The 20371-nt window shown below is 63.7% G+C and overlaps 3 protein-coding genes and 1 long non-coding RNA gene across 7 annotated transcripts; 3 read left to right on the top strand and 1 right to left on the bottom strand.

Moving 5' to 3' along the window:
- The first annotated feature begins 925 nt into the window (after nt 1–925).
- LOC308200944 (uncharacterized protein) lies at nt 926–9789 on the top strand. The gene is made up of 19 exons (XM_080607563.1): nt 926–1345; nt 2286–2404; nt 2480–2583; nt 2815–2992; nt 3080–3200; nt 3405–3496; nt 3592–3734; nt 3870–3959; nt 4043–4155; nt 4312–4415; nt 7254–7674; nt 7932–8050; nt 8128–8231; nt 8417–8594; nt 8664–8784; nt 8894–8985; nt 9250–9386; nt 9456–9545; nt 9623–9789. The coding sequence occupies exons 1-19, from the start codon at nt 962–964 to the stop codon at nt 9751–9753; spliced, it is 2841 nt and encodes a 946-aa protein (XP_080463689.1). The 5' UTR covers nt 926–961; the 3' UTR covers nt 9754–9789.
- A 2503-nt stretch (nt 9790–12292) lies between these two features.
- LOC308201033 lies at nt 12293–13620 on the bottom strand. The gene is made up of 2 exons (XR_013956008.1): nt 13549–13620; nt 12293–12718 (listed from the first exon to the last, which is right to left on the bottom strand). It is a non-coding gene; the product is annotated as an uncharacterized lncRNA (long non-coding RNA).
- Nucleotides 13621–13784: 164 nt separating this feature from the next.
- On the top strand, nt 13785–15752 carry COMMD4 (COMM domain containing 4). The gene is made up of 8 exons (XM_080607757.1): nt 13785–14022; nt 14111–14182; nt 14282–14347; nt 14527–14566; nt 14688–14807; nt 15091–15171; nt 15353–15529; nt 15616–15752. The coding sequence occupies exons 1-8, from the start codon at nt 14020–14022 to the stop codon at nt 15654–15656; spliced, it is 600 nt and encodes a 199-aa protein (XP_080463883.1). The 5' UTR covers nt 13785–14019; the 3' UTR covers nt 15657–15752.
- A 150-nt stretch (nt 15753–15902) lies between these two features.
- On the top strand, nt 15903–20350 carry NEIL1 (nei like DNA glycosylase 1). Of its 4 annotated transcripts, XM_080607754.1 has the most exons (10): nt 15903–16083; nt 16123–16612; nt 17076–17195; nt 17349–17427; nt 18498–18597; nt 18722–18846; nt 19041–19068; nt 19387–19472; nt 19639–19858; nt 19999–20350. In XM_080607754.1, exons 2-10 carry the CDS (start codon nt 16194–16196, stop codon nt 20016–20018), a joined length of 1197 nt encoding a protein of 398 aa, XP_080463880.1. In that variant the 5' UTR covers nt 15903–16083; nt 16123–16193; the 3' UTR covers nt 20019–20350. The 4 variants fall into 4 exon arrangements, 3 of the variants coding, with proteins under 3 accessions (XP_080463880.1, XP_080463881.1, XP_080463882.1); XM_080607755.1 differs by having other exon boundaries at nt 15903–16612; nt 19411–19472; XR_013956007.1 differs by lacking the exon at nt 19041–19068 and having other exon boundaries at nt 15903–16612; nt 19411–19472.
- The last annotated feature ends 21 nt before the right edge of the window (nt 20351–20371 follow it).

Here is a 20371-nt window from a genome sequence, read left to right as displayed (position 1 = left end):
CGAGCTGCCCCCGGTGCCCCGCTGCGCAGAGCCACCCTCGTCCTCCTCCTCGATTTATGGCCTCCAGCACGAGGACCTGGTCTTCTCCCTCTCAGGGACGCCTCATTTCTAATAAAAGCGTTATTATTCCTAATAATGATCATTCTACTCGGTGTTTTGGTACCGCTCATCCCAGCACCGGTCCTGCCCGGGAAGTGGGATGGGTCTGTTCAGGGAGGGGTTAAACAAGCATTTTCCTCCCTTTTGCTAAAATCCCGGAGGGAGTGCGGCTTGGAGGGAGGATGCCACCGTGTGGAGGCTCGTCCTGCAGCAGCACGGACGTGGTTTGGGCAGGGAGGTGGGCTATGGGCTTCACGATCCCCCCGGATCCTGGAGGCTGTCCAATGCCCCAGGACTCCCAGAGCTTTTTGGGACATGCCCCTCCCCAGGAAATGCAGGAGTTTTTTCTTTTCCTTTTATTATTCCACCTGATTCGAGATAAAATGTCCTCTTCTTCCTGGCCCCAAATCGCGTTTTCTTGGGTAAAGAGCCAGCCGTGAATCCCTCGTGCCCTGGAGACCCCCAGTTGCCCTTGACACGAGCAGCTCCACAAGGATCATTGCAGGGCTGAAGGAGCTGGGACAGGGACAAGTTTGGGGACCTGAAGAGAGGGCAGATGCCACCTCCTTCCCACCCCAGAGTCCCCCACAGCACAAGGACCCCATTCTCTGGAGGTGGGACTCATCTCTTGGTAGGGCTGGTTATCACCAGACAAGGCATACAAACCTCCAGCTGGCTAAAATCCAACACCTCTTCTTTGGCAAGGGACCCAGCAGCTCATTAGCTAATTAGCACCCACCCCGATGGGCTCCCCAGGGATCCAGCTGCTCTCACCTGCTGCCAATCGCCCTTGACAGGAGGCGAGGGCTACAAAAGCCCCCGTGGCAGCTGATGCTCCTTGTGCTGGGTTCTGGTGGGCAGGATGGGGCCTGGGAGCAGCCTGGGGTTTGCTCTTTTCTGCTGGCTGCTGGGGGAGGCAGCTGCTTACAACCCCTGGGGCTTCCTGAGAGGGGAGGCAGAGCTATGGGGGGCTCCTGCCGTGGGGCAGCCCCCTAACTTCTCCCCATGGGCATGGGTGGACGTCTCCCAGCTCCAGGCTGCCGCCCCCCTGCACCCCGTGGCCGTGCAGTGCCAGGAGGCACAGATGGTGCTCACGGTGCACCGGGACCTCTTTGGCACCGGGCGCCTGGTCCGGGCTGGGGACCTGACCCTGGGCACAGCTAGCTGCCCGGCCACGGCCCAAAATGCTGCTGAGAAAGTGGTGACCTTCGTGGCTGGGCTGCACGAGTGTGGCAGCACCCTCAGGGTAAGGATGGGGACTGGATCTTCTATCGGGGTGCTGTGTGCAGGGCAGGGATGCTGAGCGTTTGGGCATCCCCCTAAGGGCTTCGGGCTGGCTTTTCTCCTCCATCTCAGTGTTGAAGCCAGCCCTAGAAAGGCAGCAGCTGTCAGCCCTGTAAGTGCCTGCTGATAAAACCTGGTGGTTTTGTTAGCCAAGGGCAGGCTCCCTGCTGCCGCGATGCTCTGCTGCTCGCCAGTGGGCTAGAGCTGATGTAATGCTTGGTGAAGCGTGTCCCGCTTTGGCAGAGCGGTGTGGTTGGGCTTTAAAAGCTTAAAAGCCTTTCCCAGGAGCTGGAAATCTCATTCTGGTTTTAGGAGTGGCAGAAGCCATGCTGTCTGGGCTGGGGGCAGGCTCTGGTGGTGCATCAGCAGGGAAGGGCACAGACCAGGCAGAGGTTGGGTTTCTCCTGACAGATCTCCAAATCCTCCTGTGCGTGCTGTGGTCACCTCCTCCAGGGTGGTGGCAATGTAGCCCAGGAGCCCCAGCAGCTGGTGCTGAGCTTAGGAGACCTCTGTGTGCTGCCAACTGGTGCTAGAGCATGGCATGATGCTGCCCCAAAGGAAATTACCTTTGGTCTCTCTCCTCTGGAGAAGCTTGGGGCCAGCAGATACCTTCACTAAATCCCCTTGAGCAAAGCCCCCTGGGGGACAGACCCTCCTTCTGGGAACATGGAAATGAGGGGAAAAAAAAATAACTTAAGCACATCTACATCCAGCTGTGCTGCTGGCCAGATGGTTCTGGGACAGGCAGGAGCGTCCCTGCGGCAACATGGGTGCTGCACAGCTGCTGGCGGCCAGAGGAAACCTCTCAGCACTGAGGAGCCAGGCTTCAATGTGCTGCTCCACTCAAGTAGCTGAAGGAAAAGGGCTCTTAATGGTGGATAATGCATCTCGTCTCTCCCCAGGTGACCCCTGATGCTCTAATCTACAGCACAACCTTAAATTACAGCCCAGTTCATGCAGGCAACCCCGTCATCATCCGCACCAGCCCCGCTGTAGTTCCCATCGAGTGCCACTACCCCAGGTGAGTTGATGTGGATGAATACCTCCCAAACCCTGCTGCCACGGAGCCTTCTAACCAGGGCATCCCTCTCCCCAGGAGAGCCAACGTGAGCAGCAGTGCCATCAAGCCCACCTGGGCACCTTTCCGCTCCACCGTGGCCTCGGAGCAGAAGCTGCTCTTCTCCCTGCGCCTGATGAGCGGTGGGTTTGGGGCCAGGGTCTCCTCGGGCAGGGTCCTTTGGAGTGGCCGGGCTTCCACTAGGTGGCACAGTTGGTGCTGGTTTTGCCCCGGGGCGTGCTGGTGGCACATGGATCTGGTGCTTTTGGGGCCACCAGGCTTTGGTGCAATGTGGGCGGCCACCCTTGGGTGGGAGGGGAGAAGCACCAGGAGCCCCCCAGCTCCCCGTTCACAAGAGCCTGCTCTGCTTCCAGATGACTGGAGTGCTGAGAGAGCCTCGGCCGTGTTTCAGCTGGGAGAGGTCCTGCACTTCCAAGCTGGGGTCGATGCGGAGAACCATGCGCCCCTGCGGCTCTTTGTGGACAGCTGCGTGGCCACCCCGGCCCCGGAGAGGGGCTCCTCTCCCCAGTACGCCTTCATCGACTTCAGCGGGTAGGAGCTGGCTGTGCATCGGGTAGGGACGCCTTTCCTCCTGGATTTCAGCAAGGAGAAACCCGCTGGCCTTGCCTTTTTGCCTAGGTGCCTGGTGGATGGGCAGCTGGATGATGCCACCTCAGGTTTCATATCCCCGAGGCCGCGGCCAGACGTGCTCCAGTTTGCAGTGGATGCGTTCAAGTTTGCAGCAGACTCCAGCAGCCTGGTAAATCCTCCCCGAAGGGAGTCCCCCCATCTGGGCAGGGCACAGCTTGGTCCAAAACCGCTTTCCCGAGGCAAATACCTCTCAGCGGGGTCACCCCATGTTGTCACTTCTGGACCGTGGCCCAGGGCTCCCCTGGGGTGGTGGTGCTCCTTTTGGGGACTCCTCTAACTGCGCTGACCCCTTTTGCTCTGCTTTCTGCCCCAGATCTACATCACCTGCCACCTGAAGGCCTCCCTGGCCAACCGTGCTCCCGATGCCCTGAACAAGGCTTGCTCCTTTGACAAAGCCACCAGCCTGTGAGTACCTGGGGGCTTGGGGCCTCTCCTTGGGACCCCGAAGCGTGTGAGGTGTCCCTGATAAAGGGCGGGCTGGTCACCCAGCTCTCTTGTAGCTGGACGCCCGTGGAAGGCCCCCGGGATGTGTGCTCCTGCTGCGAGGGCCGGCGCTGCCCCTTGGGGGGGCTCTCCCGGAGGCTCCAGGCTCCCTCCCGCTGGCAAGGAGGACGCTCCCGGAGGGACCTCTCCTCCCAGCCCGGTAGGTTTGTGGGGTCTTGCATCCCTCCTGGGCTCTGGCACTGCTGAGACGGCTCGCTCTGAGCTGGGTGGCTGGAGCTTGGGGGAGCTAAACGTCCAGAGGAGCTCATCGGAGCCCTGGTGTCCTCCCTTCCAGATCCTGTGGTGGAGGAAGAGGATGTCATGCTTGGCCCCCTGCTCATCCACAGCTGGCAGCATCCCAGCAGGGGCAGGATGCCCTCAGGAGGTAGGGTGAGGGCAGGGATGTAGGGCAGGCCGTGGCAGGTCCCAGCTCTGCCCCTGTAATGCCTCCCTGCTTCTCCTCCCCAGCTGCAGGAGGTCGCCTGGGGCTGGTCCTGGGGCTGGCTGCGGTTTTTGGCTTGGTCGTCCTGATCCTGGCTGCTCTGGGAGCTCTGACTGCCTGCCCCCAGCCCAGCAATCCTGTCTGAGATGATGTCAGCTTTTATGGCCTGTCTAATAAAGAGAAGTAAACCTGAAAGGCTGGGGGACTTCCTGAGATGGGGGTAGAGAAGAACACTGGAGCCTGAGCTAAGCAAATCCCTGTGTTCACCCGTAAAATCCCTGTTTTAACCCCTTAGCTGGGCTGCTTTGCCTCTCTCAGCCCATCTGGGTTTCGTTTTCCTGCCCTCAACAGGGCTTTGTGGAGCCTTAGGGATCCTCCAGAGCACCCAGCAGGGAACCGGTGAGAAAACTCATCATGCACACTGCCCTTCTTCATAGAAGTTCATAGAAGCAGGGGGTTTTAGCCTTAAAAATGCTCCTGTGGCACATCGGTAATTCCTCACTCATACTGAAATTAAGCTAAAGCCAGGCAGAGCTGAGGGCTCAGTAAAATTTGGAGTGTATGTGGGAGATGAGTTAAGAAACCTGGGGGGTTTGGGTGATTTTCTTCGTGTCCCGTGCTAAAGCTGAAGTGCTCTGTGCGCAAGCTGGCCTCCTGCAAAAAGCAAATCTGGAAAAGCAAACCCGGCAGGGAGGAGGTAATGACCACGAGCCTGAGCTTGGGAAGCAGGCTGGGTTCTTCCAGCCCCGCTCCTGCTGCAGGTGAGGAGAAAGGGCTCTGAGGATCCCTAAACTGAAGGCTCTTCTGGCGCGAGGAGCTGCAGCGGGGCCGAGGGCGGCTCTCCTCCTGCCTGGAGCTGCTGCCTGGGGAGACCTCGAGCCTTGCTGGGCAAGGAAGGGAGCCCAGCGCCAGGGCGCGTGGGTCAGGCCCTTCCCGGGACAGGGGGAGGCAGGAATTCCAATCCCTGCCCCAAGGACTGTTTACACTTTTCCCCCAAGGCTTGTTACATATTTATGTGTGCAAACAGTCCTTGGGGCAGGGATCGGAATCTCTGCCCCTGCTCACCCCCAGAAAGGGGCTTTGGGGCGGGCTGCAGCCACATTGGCTTGGAATGTGGTCCTCCCTCTGCTGCCCTGCATGGGCAGGATGCTCTAGAAGGCTTTTTTATTTTTTTTCCCCAAATACCTTTTCAATATACTAGCTTGGTGGCACCAAGTCCCATAGAGATGTTTGCCAGAGCAAAGCGGGGGGCACAGAGACGTGGCAGGAGCTGGGGCTTGCTCACAACATGGGATCTGTGGGGCTCCAAAGGCTGGCAGCATCCATCTGCCTCCAAGAAGGAAGAAAAACTTTGGCCAAATCAGCTCTATAAAGAGATTTGGGATGGGGAAATGCTCTCTGGCTTGCACCCATGAGCAGTTGTCCCCCTTAACAGCTCCTGTCCCCTCCTGAGCCCCCTCCCCAGCTGCATTTTGACTTAAAGTTCCATGCTATAAGTAAAAATGAGATGTGCTTGCAAGATTTGCTTTCCTTTGTACAATGGGGGAAAAATGCTGCTGTGGGGCTGCCCTGGGACTTTCTGGTCTCTGCCTCCCCCAGCTCTGTGCTCGCCCCCTTTCCTGGCCGTGCGGGTACGTGGCCAGCATCCTCTGCTCAGGAGAGAGGGGCACGGGGGCAAGTGGTAAGGGCTCAGCTGGGAGCAGAAATTCCCTTTTCCAGAGCCAAACCCCTCCTGTCTCGGAGCCTTTTCACCGACGGATCCTGTCTTGGAGCCTTTTCACCGAGGATAGCTGCAGCTGTGCAGGCAGCACTCCCCCCCCAAGGGGCTGTTTCCTGGGGGGATCCAGCCCTAGCACCCCCAGACCCCTGACCTCCCCAGCCAAGGACCCGGCCGTGCTGCTGCCCTCGTGCTGAGGCTCCCCCAGCGGGGCCGCCCGCTTATTTACTGATTCAGCATCGCCCACTGCCCTTATCTTTCGTCAGCGTGAGCGCATTTGCCAAATATTCTGCCAGAGACAGAGGCTCCCTGCTGGAATCCCTGGCATTTCTACGCAAGCAGCGGTCTCAAGGTATTTTAAACACAGAGGAGAAGCCCTGGCCAGCTTCATGGGGAAAGGAGCCAGCAGGAAAGGCAGAAGGTTTAGGACTTTGGCGGGGTGATGTGGGTGCGTCACGCAGCTTTTGGGGAACGTTGCAGCAGGTACAAGCCATCCCCAGCTCTAAAATCAGTGGGGTTCCTGCTAGGAGCGTGCTGGCTGACACCTGGCCCAAAACCTTGTTTCCATTTCCTTTAAATTTCCCAGCAAATGGTCAAGCTGCTCCCGGTTCAGACATCCACATCGTCCTGGTGCCCCTTGCGTGAGGCTGGCTGGGGACATGCCGAAAGGTGCAGAAGGATTTGGGGTGTGGAACAGAGCATCCTGGGTCTGCCGTGCCCTGGCAGGACTAGGGGAAAGGAGGTAGGGACGCTCAAAAGAAGGGACTAAAGGGGTGTGGGGTTTAGTTTTAATCAGCCATCCCTCTCCCTGAGAGCTGTCGAGTGCCGGCCCCGGGTATTTCCCTGCTCCAGAGCTGGGTGCTGGGAAGGGAGCGAGGGGTGGAGCGCCTCGCCTCGCCTTGCATCAACGTCCCGTTTCCTTGCCGGCAGCAAAACAAACACGGCCCGAGGAGAGGCGATAACACGGGGCCACATCTCACGGCCCGGCCCTAACCTCGTGGCCGGCAGCACCGAGGCCGAAACGGGGATTAACGGGTGCTGGCTGAGCACCGCCACGCTCGTGCCGCTGGTGAGGGAGCTCCAGCAGCTGCTGCTCGAGCATCCCATGGGGGGGCTGCGAAAAGCCCCTGCGTGGGCTGGGGGCTCTGGGAGCAGCAGCGTCCGAGCGGGAAGAGCAGCATCCCAGGGGGCTGGCGGCGCCGGGCAGGGCTGCTCCTCCAGGAGGGGGCGGCGAGAAGCGGCCGGGTCTGGCCCCCCCCCAGCTCCCCCTGCTCCTGTCACCTCCCCGGGGGCCTTGAAAAGCCCCTTATCGCCCGGCGCGTAACCTAAACAAGCCACTTTGTACCCGTCTCCCCGTCTCCGGCTTCTGCTGAGTTTTCTAAACAATTCCCCCAAAGAGGCTGACGAGGATGTTTTCTCTCGCCTTGGGCAGCCCGGGACGGGGGGCCCGGCACCCCGGAAATGACTCTGCCTCCCCGTCCCCCCCGGGCGGACGGCTCCGGGGGCTCGGGGATATAAAGCATCGCGGCGCAGCCCTGGTTCCCTGAGCTGGGCGAGCTGGAAGCAGGCGGGATGCGACGCGACGGCGGTTTGGCGCTGGGGCTCCTCTGCTGGCTGGTGGCCGAGGTGGCCTCCTACACGCCCTGGGACTTCTCCTGGGGGGCGCGGGGGGACCCCTCGGCCTGGACCTGGGGGGCCGAGTCCCACTCGCGGGCTGTGCCCGGCTCGCAGCCTGTGCCCGGCTCGCAGCCCGTGACGGTGCAGTGCCAGGAGGCGCAGCTGGTGGTGACGGTGCACAGGGACCTCTTCGGCACCGGGCGCCTCATCAACGTGGCCGACCTGACGCTGGGCCCGGCGGCGTGCAAGCACTCCTCGCTCAACGCCGCCCACAACACCGTCACCTTCGCCGCCGGCCTCCACGAGTGCGGCAGCGTCGTGCAGGTGAGACCCGCTCCCACCCCCTGCCCTGGATGAGTGGCAAGGGCGAGGGGGTGTCGCTCCCAAAAAGGAGTTTTTTTCACCCAAAGCCGCTTTGTGCCTCCATCTGGACAACCCCCGATGGCGCAAAGTCCCCAGCTCAGCATTTTACCCTTTTATTTTTGTGTTCTGGTGGGAAAAGGATGGTTCTGGGGCACGTGGGGGGTGGTGGGGAGGTCTTGGTGGTCTCGCTGCCAGCTTTGCAGCCTTTCCCTGCCCAGGTGACGCCGGACGCCCTCATCTACCGCACACTCATCAACTACGACCCCAGCCCCGCCAGCAACCCCGTCATCATCCGCACCAACCCCGCTGTCATCCCCATCGAGTGCCACTACCCCAGGTAAGGGCTCTGCGTCCTCGCCGCCCCCCTGCGACCCCCCCGGTCTGTGGCTGCATCCTGACACCGTCCCTTGCCAGGAGGGAGAACGTGAGCAGCAATGCCATCCGGCCCACCTGGGCTCCCTTCAGCTCCACCTTGTCAGCTGAGGAGAGGCTGGTGTTCTCCCTGCGCCTCATGAACGGTAGGTAGGATGTGCCAGAGGGTATTCACCATCCAGTACGGCAAAGCCCTGGTCCCAGTTGCCCAACTGGGGCAGCCAACATGCCCAAATCCAGCACAGGTGCTGCTGCTCCCTGGGGCGTCACCTCTGCGGTCCCACCTCTTGCCCCCTGGGGACACCCCGATTGTCACCACTCTGCCTTGCAGAGGACTGGAGCGCAGAGAGACCCTTCACCGGCTTCCAGCTGGGCGACATCCTCAACATCCAGGCAGAGGTCAGCACCGAGAGCCACGTGCCCCTGCGGCTCTTCGTGGACAGCTGCGTGGCCGCCCTGAGCCCCGACGGCGACTCCTCGCCCCACTACACCATCATCGACTTCAACGGGTGAGCCCCGGGTGAGGGTCGTGCTTCGGGGTTCCTTTGGGATGCTGACACCCCCCGTCCTGTGTCTAGGTGCCTGGTGGACGGGAGGCTGGATGACACCAGCTCTGCCTTCATAACCCCCCGGCCGCAGGAGGACATGCTGCGGTTCAGGATCGATGTGTTCAGGTTCGCGGGGGACACCAGGAACCTGGTAAGGCTGCGTGCGTCTGTCCCCAAAGCCCGGCCTGAGCCAGGCAGTGTCCTCGTGGGCACCGTGCCCCCAGAGAGAGGTGCCCAGCTCTTCCCCTGCCTCCCCCCAGATCTACATCACCTGCCACCTGAAGGTGACGCCGGCAGACCAAGCCCCAGACCCCCAGAACAAGGCTTGCTCCTTCAATAAAGCCAGAAACACGTGAGTAGCTGTGGCACAGACCCCAGGGCGTTTTTATGGACCCAAACGGGGTGAGCATCCAAGCACAGGACACCAATCCTCTGTGGGTTTGGGTGGGATGGATGAGGGGGCACCAGGTGCTAGGACATCAAACCCAAGCTCCACCACTGTGGTGGCCCTGGGTTTGGGAATGCTCCAGGGGTTCCTCTGGGCACGAAACCTCCAGAGAGGAGTGGGTGCTGGGGGTCCCCACCTGCCAGTAACGGTGCTCCTGCCCTGCTCCAGCTGGGTGCCGGTGGAAGGCACCCGGGACATCTGCAGCTGCTGTGAGACGGGCAATTGTGAGCCCCCCGCGCTCTCCCGGAGGCTCAACCCCCTGGAGCGATGGCCCGGCCGCCGCTTCCGTCGGGATGCACCTGAGGGTAAGGTCCTGGTGCGGGTGGGGACGTGTGGGACGGGGTGAGCCCAGCTCATGGTTCCGTCCTGCCCAGGGAAAGAGATTGAAGCTGACGTGGTCATCGGCCCCGTGCTGCTCTCGGCAGACCCAGGAGCCGTTGGAGAGCAGCGGGAGGGAGGGAACGGTAAGCGCCAGCCAGCCAGGGCCGCCCCGCAGCTCTGCCCCGGTGCCGTGCTCTGACGACTTGCTTGCATTTTGCAGGTGCAGCGGTGACGGCGCCCGGCGCAGGGACGGGGCTGGTGTGCGTGGCCGTGGCCGTGGCGCTGGCTGCGGTCGCCGTGGCCGTGGGCATCGCGCGGAGGGGCTGTGCCCGCGGTTCTGCCGGGGCGTGAGCGCGGGGCGAGCCCTCAATAAAGCCTGCAAAGGACGAGCTGTGCCCCTGCTGCTCCCTGCGCCGCCGCTCCGGGGGGAGCGGCCGGAGCCCCAGCCGCGGGGCTGCCTCCTTCCTCGGGGCTGGGGGCGGCACCGGGAGCGGCGGTCCCGGGGTGGCCCCGGCCGGGTCCCGGCTCCCGGGGGGCTCCGGCCGGTGGGGGCGGGGCCGGGTCTTGGCCCCGCCCCTCGGTTCCAGGCCACGCCCCTTCGGCTCCCGCCCTTCCCTCGCCGCGTTCCCGCCGCGCCCGCCCTCAGTCCCCACTCAGGTCCGACCCTCGCTCCTTTCCCCCTCCCCTTCCTCCGCAGCCCCGTGGGCGGGGCAGAACGGGGAGCGCTGCGCCGGGATTGGGCGCGCCTCGGGACGCCCAGGGTCGCGATTGGCTGCGGCGCGGAGCCGGGCGGGGCCAGAGGCTTAAGAGCGCGCGGGGGCGGTGGTGCTGCCCGGGCTCGGAGCCCGGCTCGGGGCCATATGTGGGGTGCGGAGCCCTTCGGGCCCTGGCGGCGCCCTCTCGGGGCTGGGAAGGGGAGGCTGAGCGCGGCGGAGTCGGGGACTGGAAGCCGGCTGGGGGCTGCTGCATCTCAGGGAAAGCCCAAGTGCTGCTTTTGTCAGAGCTTGACAGCAGAGGCTGAGTCCCTTGATTCTGAGACCCCCAAAAGAGCCGAGTGCTGTTGTTTGGGCTGGGAAACTGACCAAGGTGGCTGGGGGTGTGGGGGGGAGAGCAGGGCCCACAGGCCCTCACCAGAAGCAGGGATCCAGTCACACGTGTCCTGGAAGTGCAGGAGGACAGTGTGCAGCAGGCTGAAGTTGATGTATGACACAGTGGAAGAAGAAAGCTGAACAGAAAAGGAAAAACCCCTTTCTGCCCATAGACTCTTTACTCAATGCTGGTACACAGCCATGAGGCCGCACCTCGAGTGCTGTGTTCAGCTTTGGGCCCCTCACTACAGGAAGGACATCAAGGCCCTGGAGCGTGTCCAGAGCAGGGCTACGAAGCTGGTGAAGGGCCTGGAACACAAGTCCTGTGGGGGGTGGCTGAGGGAACTGGGGGGGGGTTGGTCTGGAGAAGAGGAGGCTCAGGGCAGACCTCATGGCTTTCTGCAAAGTGCCTGAAAGGAAGTTGTGGGGAGTTGGGGGTCGGCATCTTCTCACAGGTAACTAGTGATAGGGCCAGAGGGAATGGCCTCAAGTTGTGCCAGGGAAGGTTCAGGTTGGAAATGAGGAGACGTTTCTTCTCAGATAAAATAGTCAGGCATTGGGACGGGTTCCCAGGGAGGTGGTGGAGTCACCGTCCCTGGGGGTGTTCAAGGAGAAGTTGGACGTGGTGCTCAGGGACATGGTTCAGTGGGTGATGCTGGTGGTAGGGGGAGGGTTGGACCAGATGATCCTGGAGGTTATTTCCAACCTTTAGTATTCTATGATTCTAATTAATTAAGTAAGCGGTCAATAACCGCAGTGTACAATATGACAGTTAATATCGATATCCAAGTTCTGGCAGTGATTGATTTATGGCCTTGTCAAACCCAGCTGACATCAGCCAGCGCTGAAAGGACAGCCCGGCGGCGGCCCGAGGGGTGCGGGGCAGGGGCCGAGGGAGGGCGGTCCGAGCTGCCCGGCCGTGCCCGACCTCCTGCCCTTAGTATTCACTCAGGTCCGCTTCCACGGGGCCCTGCCGCCGTGCTGGGGACAGCCGGCCCCGGGCACAGCTGCTGCTGCTGCCGGTCCCTGCGGCTGCGTCGCAGCCCCCGGCTGCTGCCCCAGCCCTGCCCCTCGCCCCGGGGTGACAGCTTCAGCCCCGTCTCCATGCCGCAGCTGTGCGCTGCAGAGGAGGGCTGCTCCAGATATTCCCAGCGCTGGCTGACGGCCGCGTTTTTTTCGTCCTCGAATCCACATTTTCAACTCTCGCTGCGTGTTTAATCCCGGATCTGTATTTTCAGCTCACACACCGTGGTTCGTTTCCAGCTCTGTCTCAGCTCGGCACGTTCCATGCACCTGCCGCTCCTCCGGCTTCTCGCAGCTCAGGCTCGTTACAGCTCGTGCCCTGGCCCCCGGCCCTCCCGACCGCCTGCCGCGGGTCCCGCTTCCGCCACCCACCACCGCCCCCGCGGCGGCCCCGAGCCCGGCCCCGCTGCGGAGCCGCGGCCTCGGGGGAGCCCCGGGACCGGGGCTGGGGGCGCGCGGGAGGCTTTGGAGAGGCCCCGCCCCCAGCAGCGGGGCCCCGCCCCTCCCGCCGTGCCCGCCCTCCCGCCCTCAGTCCCCACTCAGGTCCGACCCTCGCTCCCCCGCAGCCCCGTGGGCGGGGCGGAACGGGGAGCGCTGCGCCGGGATTGGGCGCGCCTCGGGACGCCCAGGGTCGCGATTGGCTGCGGGGCCGCGCGGGGCGTGGCCGCGGCTTAAAAGCGGGCGGGGGCGGCGGCGCTGCCCGGGCTCGGAGCCCAGTTTAGGGCCGAACGGCGGTGGCGGCGTCCTTCGGGCCCTGGCGGCGCCCTCTGGGGGCTGGGAAGGGGAGGCTGAGCGCGGCGGTGTCGGGGGCTGAAAGCCGGCTGGGGACTGCTGCATCTCAGAAAAAGTGCCAACTGCTGCTTTTGTCAGAGCCTGACAGCAGAGGCTGAGTCCCGCCTTTCTGAGACCCGTGAAAGGGCTGAGTATACAATGCTGGTACATAGCTTGCAACAGTTCCCAATTAATTAATTAACCAATCAATCAAACACAAAGTACAACTATGACAGTTAATAGCGATACTCAAGTTATGACAGCGATTGATTTATAGTCTTGCCAAAACCAGCTGAAATCTGCCAGAGCTGACAGGAGCTGGTTGAAGGCTGAGCATCTCTGCTCCTGTGTGGCCAGCAGCTGGTGCTGAGATGGAGAGCTGGGACTGAAAAGAGCTGGAGTGTCGATCAGCTGGAGCTGAAACAGGACACAAACTGAAAATAAAGATCTGAGGAGTGAAGGAAAAAACACAGGGCACAGGCTTACATATTTATAAAATAGCAGGAACTGAAATCACAGATCACAAAATGAGAATAACGATCTAAGGTGGAAACACCAGGCACAAACTAAAAACAGAGGATGTGAACTGAAGACAGCACGCTGGTGGTGAAACCCAGTGCATGAGGGACAAAACCGTAATTAAACAAGTATCAGTCAATATTTATACAATGGCATAAGATGAAAATACAGGTCACACACTGAGAACAGAGATCCAGGGGTGAAACCCAGTGCTCAAGCTAAAATGGTTGCGTTGGCAGTGAAACCCAGTGCATGGGCAGGGGAACCTCTCTCTTAATAAATCAATCCATTTATAGAGTGGTATGACGCAGAAACAGAGGGTACAAACTCAAAATAAGGATCTAGGTAGAAAAAGTGTAGCACAATCCAAATACCACGAGAGGAAAAAAAAAAAACTAAAAAAAACCCTGAAATCAGCTTCTGTTGCGAAGCTCTGACAAAAGCAGCACTTAGGCTTTTTAGGAGACACAGCAGTCCCTGCTCCCGAGCCCCCCCCCCAGCCAGTTTTCAACCCCCGAGACCGCCGCGCTCAGCCTCCCCTTCCCAGCCCCGACAGGGAACCGCCCCCAGCACGCAGCTCCGAGCCGCAGCAGCCTCGCCACCCCCGCGCGCTCTTAAGCCTCTGGCCCCGCCCGGCTGCACGCCGCAGCCAATCGTGACGCTCGGTGGCTCGAGGTGCGCCCAATCCCGGCGCAGCGCTCCCTGTTCTGCCCCGCCCACGAACCTGGGGGGGGGGGGGAAGTACTGAGGGTCGGACCTGAGTGAGGACTGAGGGCGGGAGGTCGGGCGCGGCGGGAACGCGGCGAGGGAGGGGCGGGGCCGGGAGCAGAGGGGCGGGGTCAAGCCCCAGCCCCGCCCCCGCCGGCCGGGGTCTCCCGCGCGGCTGCGGCGCCCCCGGGGGGCCGGGACCCGGCCGGGGCCACCCCGGGGCCACCCCGGGACCACCCCGGGGCCACCCGGCCACGGCCCCAGCGCCGCCCCCAGGAGCCCCAGGGCGGGCACCGATCCCGGCGGCTGCAGCCCGGGCCGGGGCCCCACTGCTGGCCGCGGGGGGGGGGCTCCGCTCCCGGTGCCGCCCCCAGCCCCGAGGCAGGTCGGGACTCGCCGTCCCCTCCCTCCCGCTGCCCTCCCCCGGTTCCTTCCGCCGAGCGCAGCGCGGGGCCGGAGCTGTTCCGGGTCGCGGAGGCGGAGCCGGAGGGAGGCGCCCGGCGGCGACATGGTGGGGCCGGGACCGGGCGGGCGGGCCGGGAGCCGCGCTGCCCCCGGGGGGGCCGCGGCGGGGCTCTCACCGCCCCTTTCCTCCGCAGCGGTTCCGGTTCTGCGGGGACCTGGACTGCCCCGACTGGGTGCTGGCCGAGATCAGCGTCCTGGCCAAAATCGTTGAGTGTCCGCGCCCCCCCCCCTCCGCCCCCCCGTCCCGGAGCTGGGCTCGGCTGCCGGGCGCGGGGCGGCGCTGACCCGTCCTTGTCCCCCCCCAGTCCTCCGTGAAGCTGAAGCTGATCTGCGCCCAGGTGCTGCGGGAGCTGCTGGGAGAGGCCATCGACGTGAGTGCTCAGCTGCCCGGGGGGGGTGTGGCGATCCACTGCGACCCCACCGGGGACCACAGAAGCTCTCCAAGCCTCTGCCTTAGTTATAATTTTACAGTGTAGCACAGAGTTACAGCGCTAATGGAATTAAAGCATCGCTTTATCGTATAATTAGTGCGTGCTCTCGTCTCCCACAGTATGAGAAGATCCTGAAGCTGACGTCGGATGCCAAGTTGGGTGAGCCCTGCTCCTCTGCTGCCGCCAAGGGCCCTGCTCTCCCCACCTGGAGCCCTGCAGGAGGTGGCAGCTCCCAGAGTGGGTCTGGCTGCCGTCGGGCTGAATCCTCTGCTCCCCACAGAGTCTGGCGATGTGAAGGCCACGATCGCCGTCCTCGACTTCATCTTCTCCAGCGCAGCCAAGCACAACGTGGATGGCGAGTCCCTGTCCAGCGAGCTGCAGCAGCTGGGGCTGCCCAAAGGTGGGACACGGGGTGGGTGCCAGGGGCGGCCCCGCAGTTGAGCCGGCAGCACCGGGCGCTGCCTCCGCTGTGCTCAGTCCCGCAGCGAGCAGTGCAGGATGGGGCCGTCCTCGCCCTCTCGTCCTTTCTGTGCCACATCCCGTTCACGCTGTCTGCCCCCGGGGTCTCTTCCAGGTGTTTGGGCCATGTCCTGTTGCCGCACGCCTGGCGTTTGGCTGCAGCAGGGCTGGAGCTGGCATCAGTGGGTGCTTTTTGTGTGTGTGTTGTTTTTTTTCTTGGGCAGAACACGCCACGGGGTTGTGCCGGTCCTACGAGGAGAAGCAGAGCTCCCTGCAGGAGAGCCTTAGGGCTTGCAGCCTGCGATGTGAGTGCAGCTTTTGGGGTCCCCGGTACATCTGCCCCACGATTTTAGGGGCAGGGGAGAGAGGCTGCTCAGGGTCTGTTCCTCTTGAGGACGCATTTGGGTTACTTTCTGGTGTTTGGGTTATTCTGGGGGAGGCCGCAGGGCGTGGGGGGGAGGCTCTGACCCTGCCCTCCCATTGAAGTGAGCCAGCTGGACTCGGTCTCCTGGCGGGTGGACTACACGCTGAGCTCCAGCGAGCTGCGGGACGTGGGCGAGCCCCTCGTGCACCTGCTGCTCCGCGTGCGGGGCCGGGGCGGTGGCGGCGTGGCGGCCGTCCCCGTGGCTGTGTCCGCGGACAAGTTCCGGGTGCTGCTGGCAGGTAGGCCGGGGGGGCGCGGGAGGGGTGCCGCGGGCAGAGCCCCTGCTTCACGCTGCAGCCCCGCCGCCCGCTCCTTCTCCCCGCAGAGCTGAAGCAGGCCCAGGCGCTGATGAAGACCCTCCTGTGAGCCCGGGGAGGATTCCGCCGCCGCCCTCCCCCCCGCTGAGCCCCGGCCTCCCGCTGCAGGGCCGGGGGCAGCCCCCAATAAAGGCGCCGGAGCCGAGCCCGAGCTGTGCCCGCCCCTTGCGCCCGGGGAGGCCGCGGGGCCTGCGGGACCTCCGGGCCTTTCCAGGCCTCGCAGCCCCGTCGCCACGGCAACGCGAGGGCAAAGGGACTACGACTCCCGGCGTGCCGCGGGGCGGCGCGCAGCCAATGGGGGGGGCGAGCGGTGCGCGTCGCTAGGCAACGGGGCGGGAGGGTGGGAAGCCCCGCCCTGCGCGACGTGCGGCCAACGGGGGGCGTGTCGCTAGGCGACGGGGAGGGGAGCCCCGCCCTTCGGGGCGTGTCGCTAGGCGACGGGGAGGGGAGCCCCGCCCTTCGGGGCGTGTCGCTAGGCAACGGAGGGAGCCCCGCCCTTCGGGGCGTGTCGCTAGGCGACGGGTCAGGGGAGAGGCCCGGTGGCGGCCCAGTCGCGGCCCAGTCGCGGCCCTGTCGCCGGGTCGCGATGCCCGAGGGCCCGGAGCTGGCCCTGGCCGGGCGCTACATCAACGAGGCGTGCGGCGGGCTGGTGTTCTGCGGCGGGGCCGAGCGCTCGGCCGTGGGCCGCGGCCCGGAGGTGCCGTTCCGCAGCGAGGCCTACCGCCTGGGCGCCGCCGCCCGCGGCAAGGAGCTGCGGCTGCGCCTGGAGCCGCTGGGCCCCGGCCGCCCGCAGGCCCTCGTCTTCCGCTTCGGCATGTCCGGGGGGTTCCGGCTGCGCCCCGCCGCCGCGCCGCCCCGCCACGCGCACCTGCGCTTCCTCACCCGCGAGAGCCCCCCCCGCGCCCTCTGCTTCGTCGACGCCCGCCGCTTCGGCTCGTGGCGCCTGGGCGACGCCTGGCAGCCCGGCCGCGGGCCCTGCGTGCTGACCGAGTACCGGGCCTTCAGGTGGGGGCTCGGCCCGCGCGGCGGGCGGGAGGGGGGGGGTCAGCCTCTTCTCACAGGTAACCAGTGATAGGGCCAGAGGGAATGGCCTCAAGTTGTGCCAGGGAAGGTTCAGGTTGGAAATGAGGAGATGTTTCTTCTCAGATAAAGTAGTCAGGCGCTGGGATGGGTTGCCCAGGGAGGGTGTGGAGTCCCCGTCCCTGGGGGTGCTCAAGGCAAGGTGGGACGTGGTGCTTGGGGATGTGGGTTAGTGGGTGATGCTGGCGGTAGGGGGTGGTTGGACCAGGTGATCTTGGAGGGCTTTTCCGACCTTAATGGTTCTGGGATCCTTCACTTTGCTGCTTTGCCCCTTACTCGAGGACAGATTGGGCTGCTTTGTGGAGGCTGCGTGCAGGGCTTCTGCCCTTGGTGGCAGTAGCATGGCTGTGTCCAAGTGCACCAGCCTGATACTCAGGCTCTGTCACAGGGAGAACGTGCTGAAGAACCTGGACGATAAGGCTTTTGACAAGCCCATCTGTGAGGCCCTCTTGAACCAGAAGTACTTCAATGGGATTGGCAACTACCTCCGTGCTGAGATCCTGTACAGGTGAGGTGCATTTCGTAATAAGGCTTTTCACTGAGCTGAAACCACGCCGCATCCAGCCTCTTCCAAGGCCAAACTTGCATGCCTTTGCCTACCGTGCTAAGCCGTGTCAGAAAGGAGAGGTCAGGCTTGCGTGTGACAGGTGGACTCTCCCAGGTTGAAGATCCCTCCCTTTGAAAAGGCTCGGACGGTGCTGGAAGCCCTGAAGCATCAGGAGCAGGCGAGGAGGAAAAAGGTGGGGAATAGATGGGAACACACGGTGCTTTCCCAGCTCAGCGTCGCCCCACTCTGCCGGGCTCAGTCCTGGGAGCCTCTTGCCTCCTGTGCAGGGAGCCAGACTGGGCTGAGAAACATCACTGAGTGGGGTTTGGGCTCAGCAGTGAGGCCGAAAAGGGGGCTCAGGTTGCTTCCAGACCCTGGCTCAGCTGGGTGTGAAACTCTGGTCCTGCTTTGTGCTCAGCTGGGCGCGAAGCTCTGCTTCAGCTCTGCTGTCATGGCCCAGGGTTCAGGCCAGTTTCAGTTCATGTTTGGCTCCCCGCTCTGATGGGGCAGAACCCCTGCAGCGTTCACACAGCCCGTCTCCTCTGCCCGCACCGCTGTCAGGAGGTGTTTGCTTTTTGGGGACAGCGTGGACAGGTTTGGGGGTGTACTCACTGTAGTCATTGAACCCTGTCTGCTGCCTCACAACCCCTGAGCCCTTTCCCATCCTGACAGCTGGCGTTTTCCCTTCACAACTGTGATTCTTGCTGCATGGGAGCTCTCCCAGCCAGCCTGTTGTTGGCTCCTGCCACAACCCCCCGTGTCTGAGCACGCCTGCCCCTCCAGCGGCAAACGTGTGCAGCCGTTCCGTAACCTCACGTGGCCGTGCCACCGAGCTGTGACAGCTCCCTGGCCCTGTGCCTGCGTGCTGCGCTCGCACTCAGCTGCGCCCGTGCCTTCAGGGAGTCTCTTGTGTATTTGGTTGAGAGAGGGTAAAGAGGAAGGGGCGAGGGAGACAAACACAAGCTTAAAACCTCGGGGGAAGGCTGCAGTAGAGCCCTTGCTGTGTGGCTGCTCCGATCTCATGGCTTTAGGGGAGAGGGGGGTGGCTGCTTTAAGAAAGCCTGAAAAAAAACACCACCATGACCTGAGGATGGTTTTCACAAACTGCTGGTGCTGTGTGCTGCCCCAATTTCCTGTCCTCGGGGGGAGTTTGGCAGCTCCTCCTCAGGGGGGCGAGGGGAGATGGGGATTTGGGGGGTGAAGAGACCCCCCCCAGGGAGGCTGAGGTAGCTGGCAGGTGACTTCCCTTCTCCCCCCCTGCAGAATTCTTCCCTGACGCTGAGTAAGAAGCTGAAGCTGAAGCGGGATAACCCGGATCTCCTGGAGCTGTGCCACACGGTGCCCATGGAGGTCGTGGCGGCGGGTGAGGCTGCGAGGCTGGGAGCTGGGGGACGGGGACGGCTGGCAGGGCCTGGGCTGGGCTCCGGCAGGACGGAGCGCCCTCCCCAGCTCTGTTTCTCTGCCCCTTTTCCTCTCCCCCTTCCCAGAGAAAAACCTCCTTGACCCAGACCACGCGGACAACCACACCGCCTTCAAGAACTGGCTGCAGTGCTACGGGGTGCCTGGCATGAGCTCCCTGCGCGACCACAACGGCAGGACCATATGGTTCCAGGTGGGCCGGGGGTCCCTGCCTGGGGCTGGGTGCCCTTACCGCTCCCCCAGGGGGACACCAGCTCGGGTGACGCTCCTTGCGACCCCAAGCATGGTGCTGTGGCACCGGGGAGCTCCCTTTCCAGCAGCCCGCTGTGCTGGCGGCGCCTGGGGAGCGATGGCACGCCGGTCACCGCCCTGTCCCCTTCCTTGCAGGGCGAGCCCGGCCCCATGGCTCCCAGAGGTGAGTGCCCGCTGCTCCCCGTGGGACCTGCTCCTGCTCTGGGAGGGCTGGAGCACGGGGAGGAGGAAGAGACCCACTCCCAGGCCCTGCTGGGGAGGCAACTGCTGCCGTTGTTGGGGCACTCGGGCCTGTGGCTCTGGGGGATGCAGCCTGCCCTGTCCCTGGCTTCCTCCCAGCACCTGCAGGGTGCTTTTCCAGGCCTGCAGCCACGTCCCGTCCTCACCTGAGGGTGGTGGGAGAGGACAGGGAGCCCCCCGAGTCCTTCCTACAGCCCCCATCGCCTGAGCGGTCACCGCCTCCCCCCAGCCCCCCCCCCAGCCCCAACCCTGTGCTCTCACGCAGGTCAGACGTCCCGCAAGAAGCGCGCTGGCCCGAAGGCAGACCCTGACGCGCCGACTGCTGAGGTGGGAGGCATTGGGGTTGGCGTGGCTCCTGCTGGGACCAGAGCTTGTCCTGGTTCCTCAGGCTGCTCCCCCAGGCACCGCGGGGCTCGTCCCGGGAGTTCCTAGGCCTCCTGTTCCTCTACCACGCGCACGTTGCTGCTGCTAAGCCCTGGCTCTGTCCGCCCAGGTCACCACACGCGCCTCCAAACGGCGCTCCAGGCGTGCGGAGAACCCCGCAACGTTGGCCGTGAAGAAGGAGGAAGAGGAGGAGGAGGAAGCAGTGCCTGAGCCGCCAAGGAAGGGCCGTGCCCGCGCGAGGAGGGCAGCAGCTGCCGCTCCGGCCTCCTCTGAGCCCGAGGCTCCAGTCAAAGTGACAAGACGCCGGGCGTCTGCACGCAAGGGCGCAGGTGAGGCAGCGCGTCCGTGAGTTTTGGACTAGCACAAGCGTGCGAGCAGCGCGTCACGGTGACCGAGGGCAGGAGAGGAGCCAGCAGGGCCCTGTGGCACCAACCCTTGCCTTCCCCTTGTTTCCCCCCCCACTTTCCAGGCACAGCCCCCGCAGTGTGAGCGCCGCAAGCTGCCTTCCTCCCAGCTCCTCCTCCTCCGGCGTGGCGCTGGCTGGGCCCTGGGGACGCCTTCAGGCACGGCCCTCCCGGCCTCAGGGCTGGGGGCAGGCTGCGTGCCTCCCCTTACGGTTTTTAATCGTGTTCTCCAAAACCTCACTGGTCCGGCTTGGGGGGGCGGGAGCAGTTCTTCAGGACCGCAGACTGGGGGCTTCGGGTGCAGCGTCGCCCTGACGCTTCCCTCTGCCTCACACTGCCTTGCCTCCTCCTTTTCTGACTGCTCCCTGGATCCCTGACACAGCCGTTTTTAGCTGCTTAATAAAAGTATTTTGTGTAGAAGCCACCGTGCCTGCCTTT

This window comes from Anser brachyrhynchus (assembly GCF_964034855.1).
Source record: "Anser brachyrhynchus genome assembly, chromosome: 11".
NCBI classification, from domain to species: Eukaryota; Metazoa; Chordata; class Aves; order Anseriformes; family Anatidae; genus Anser; species Anser brachyrhynchus.
Note: the sequence above shows the minus strand (reverse complement) of the source record. Positions and strands in the feature narration are given on the sequence as shown.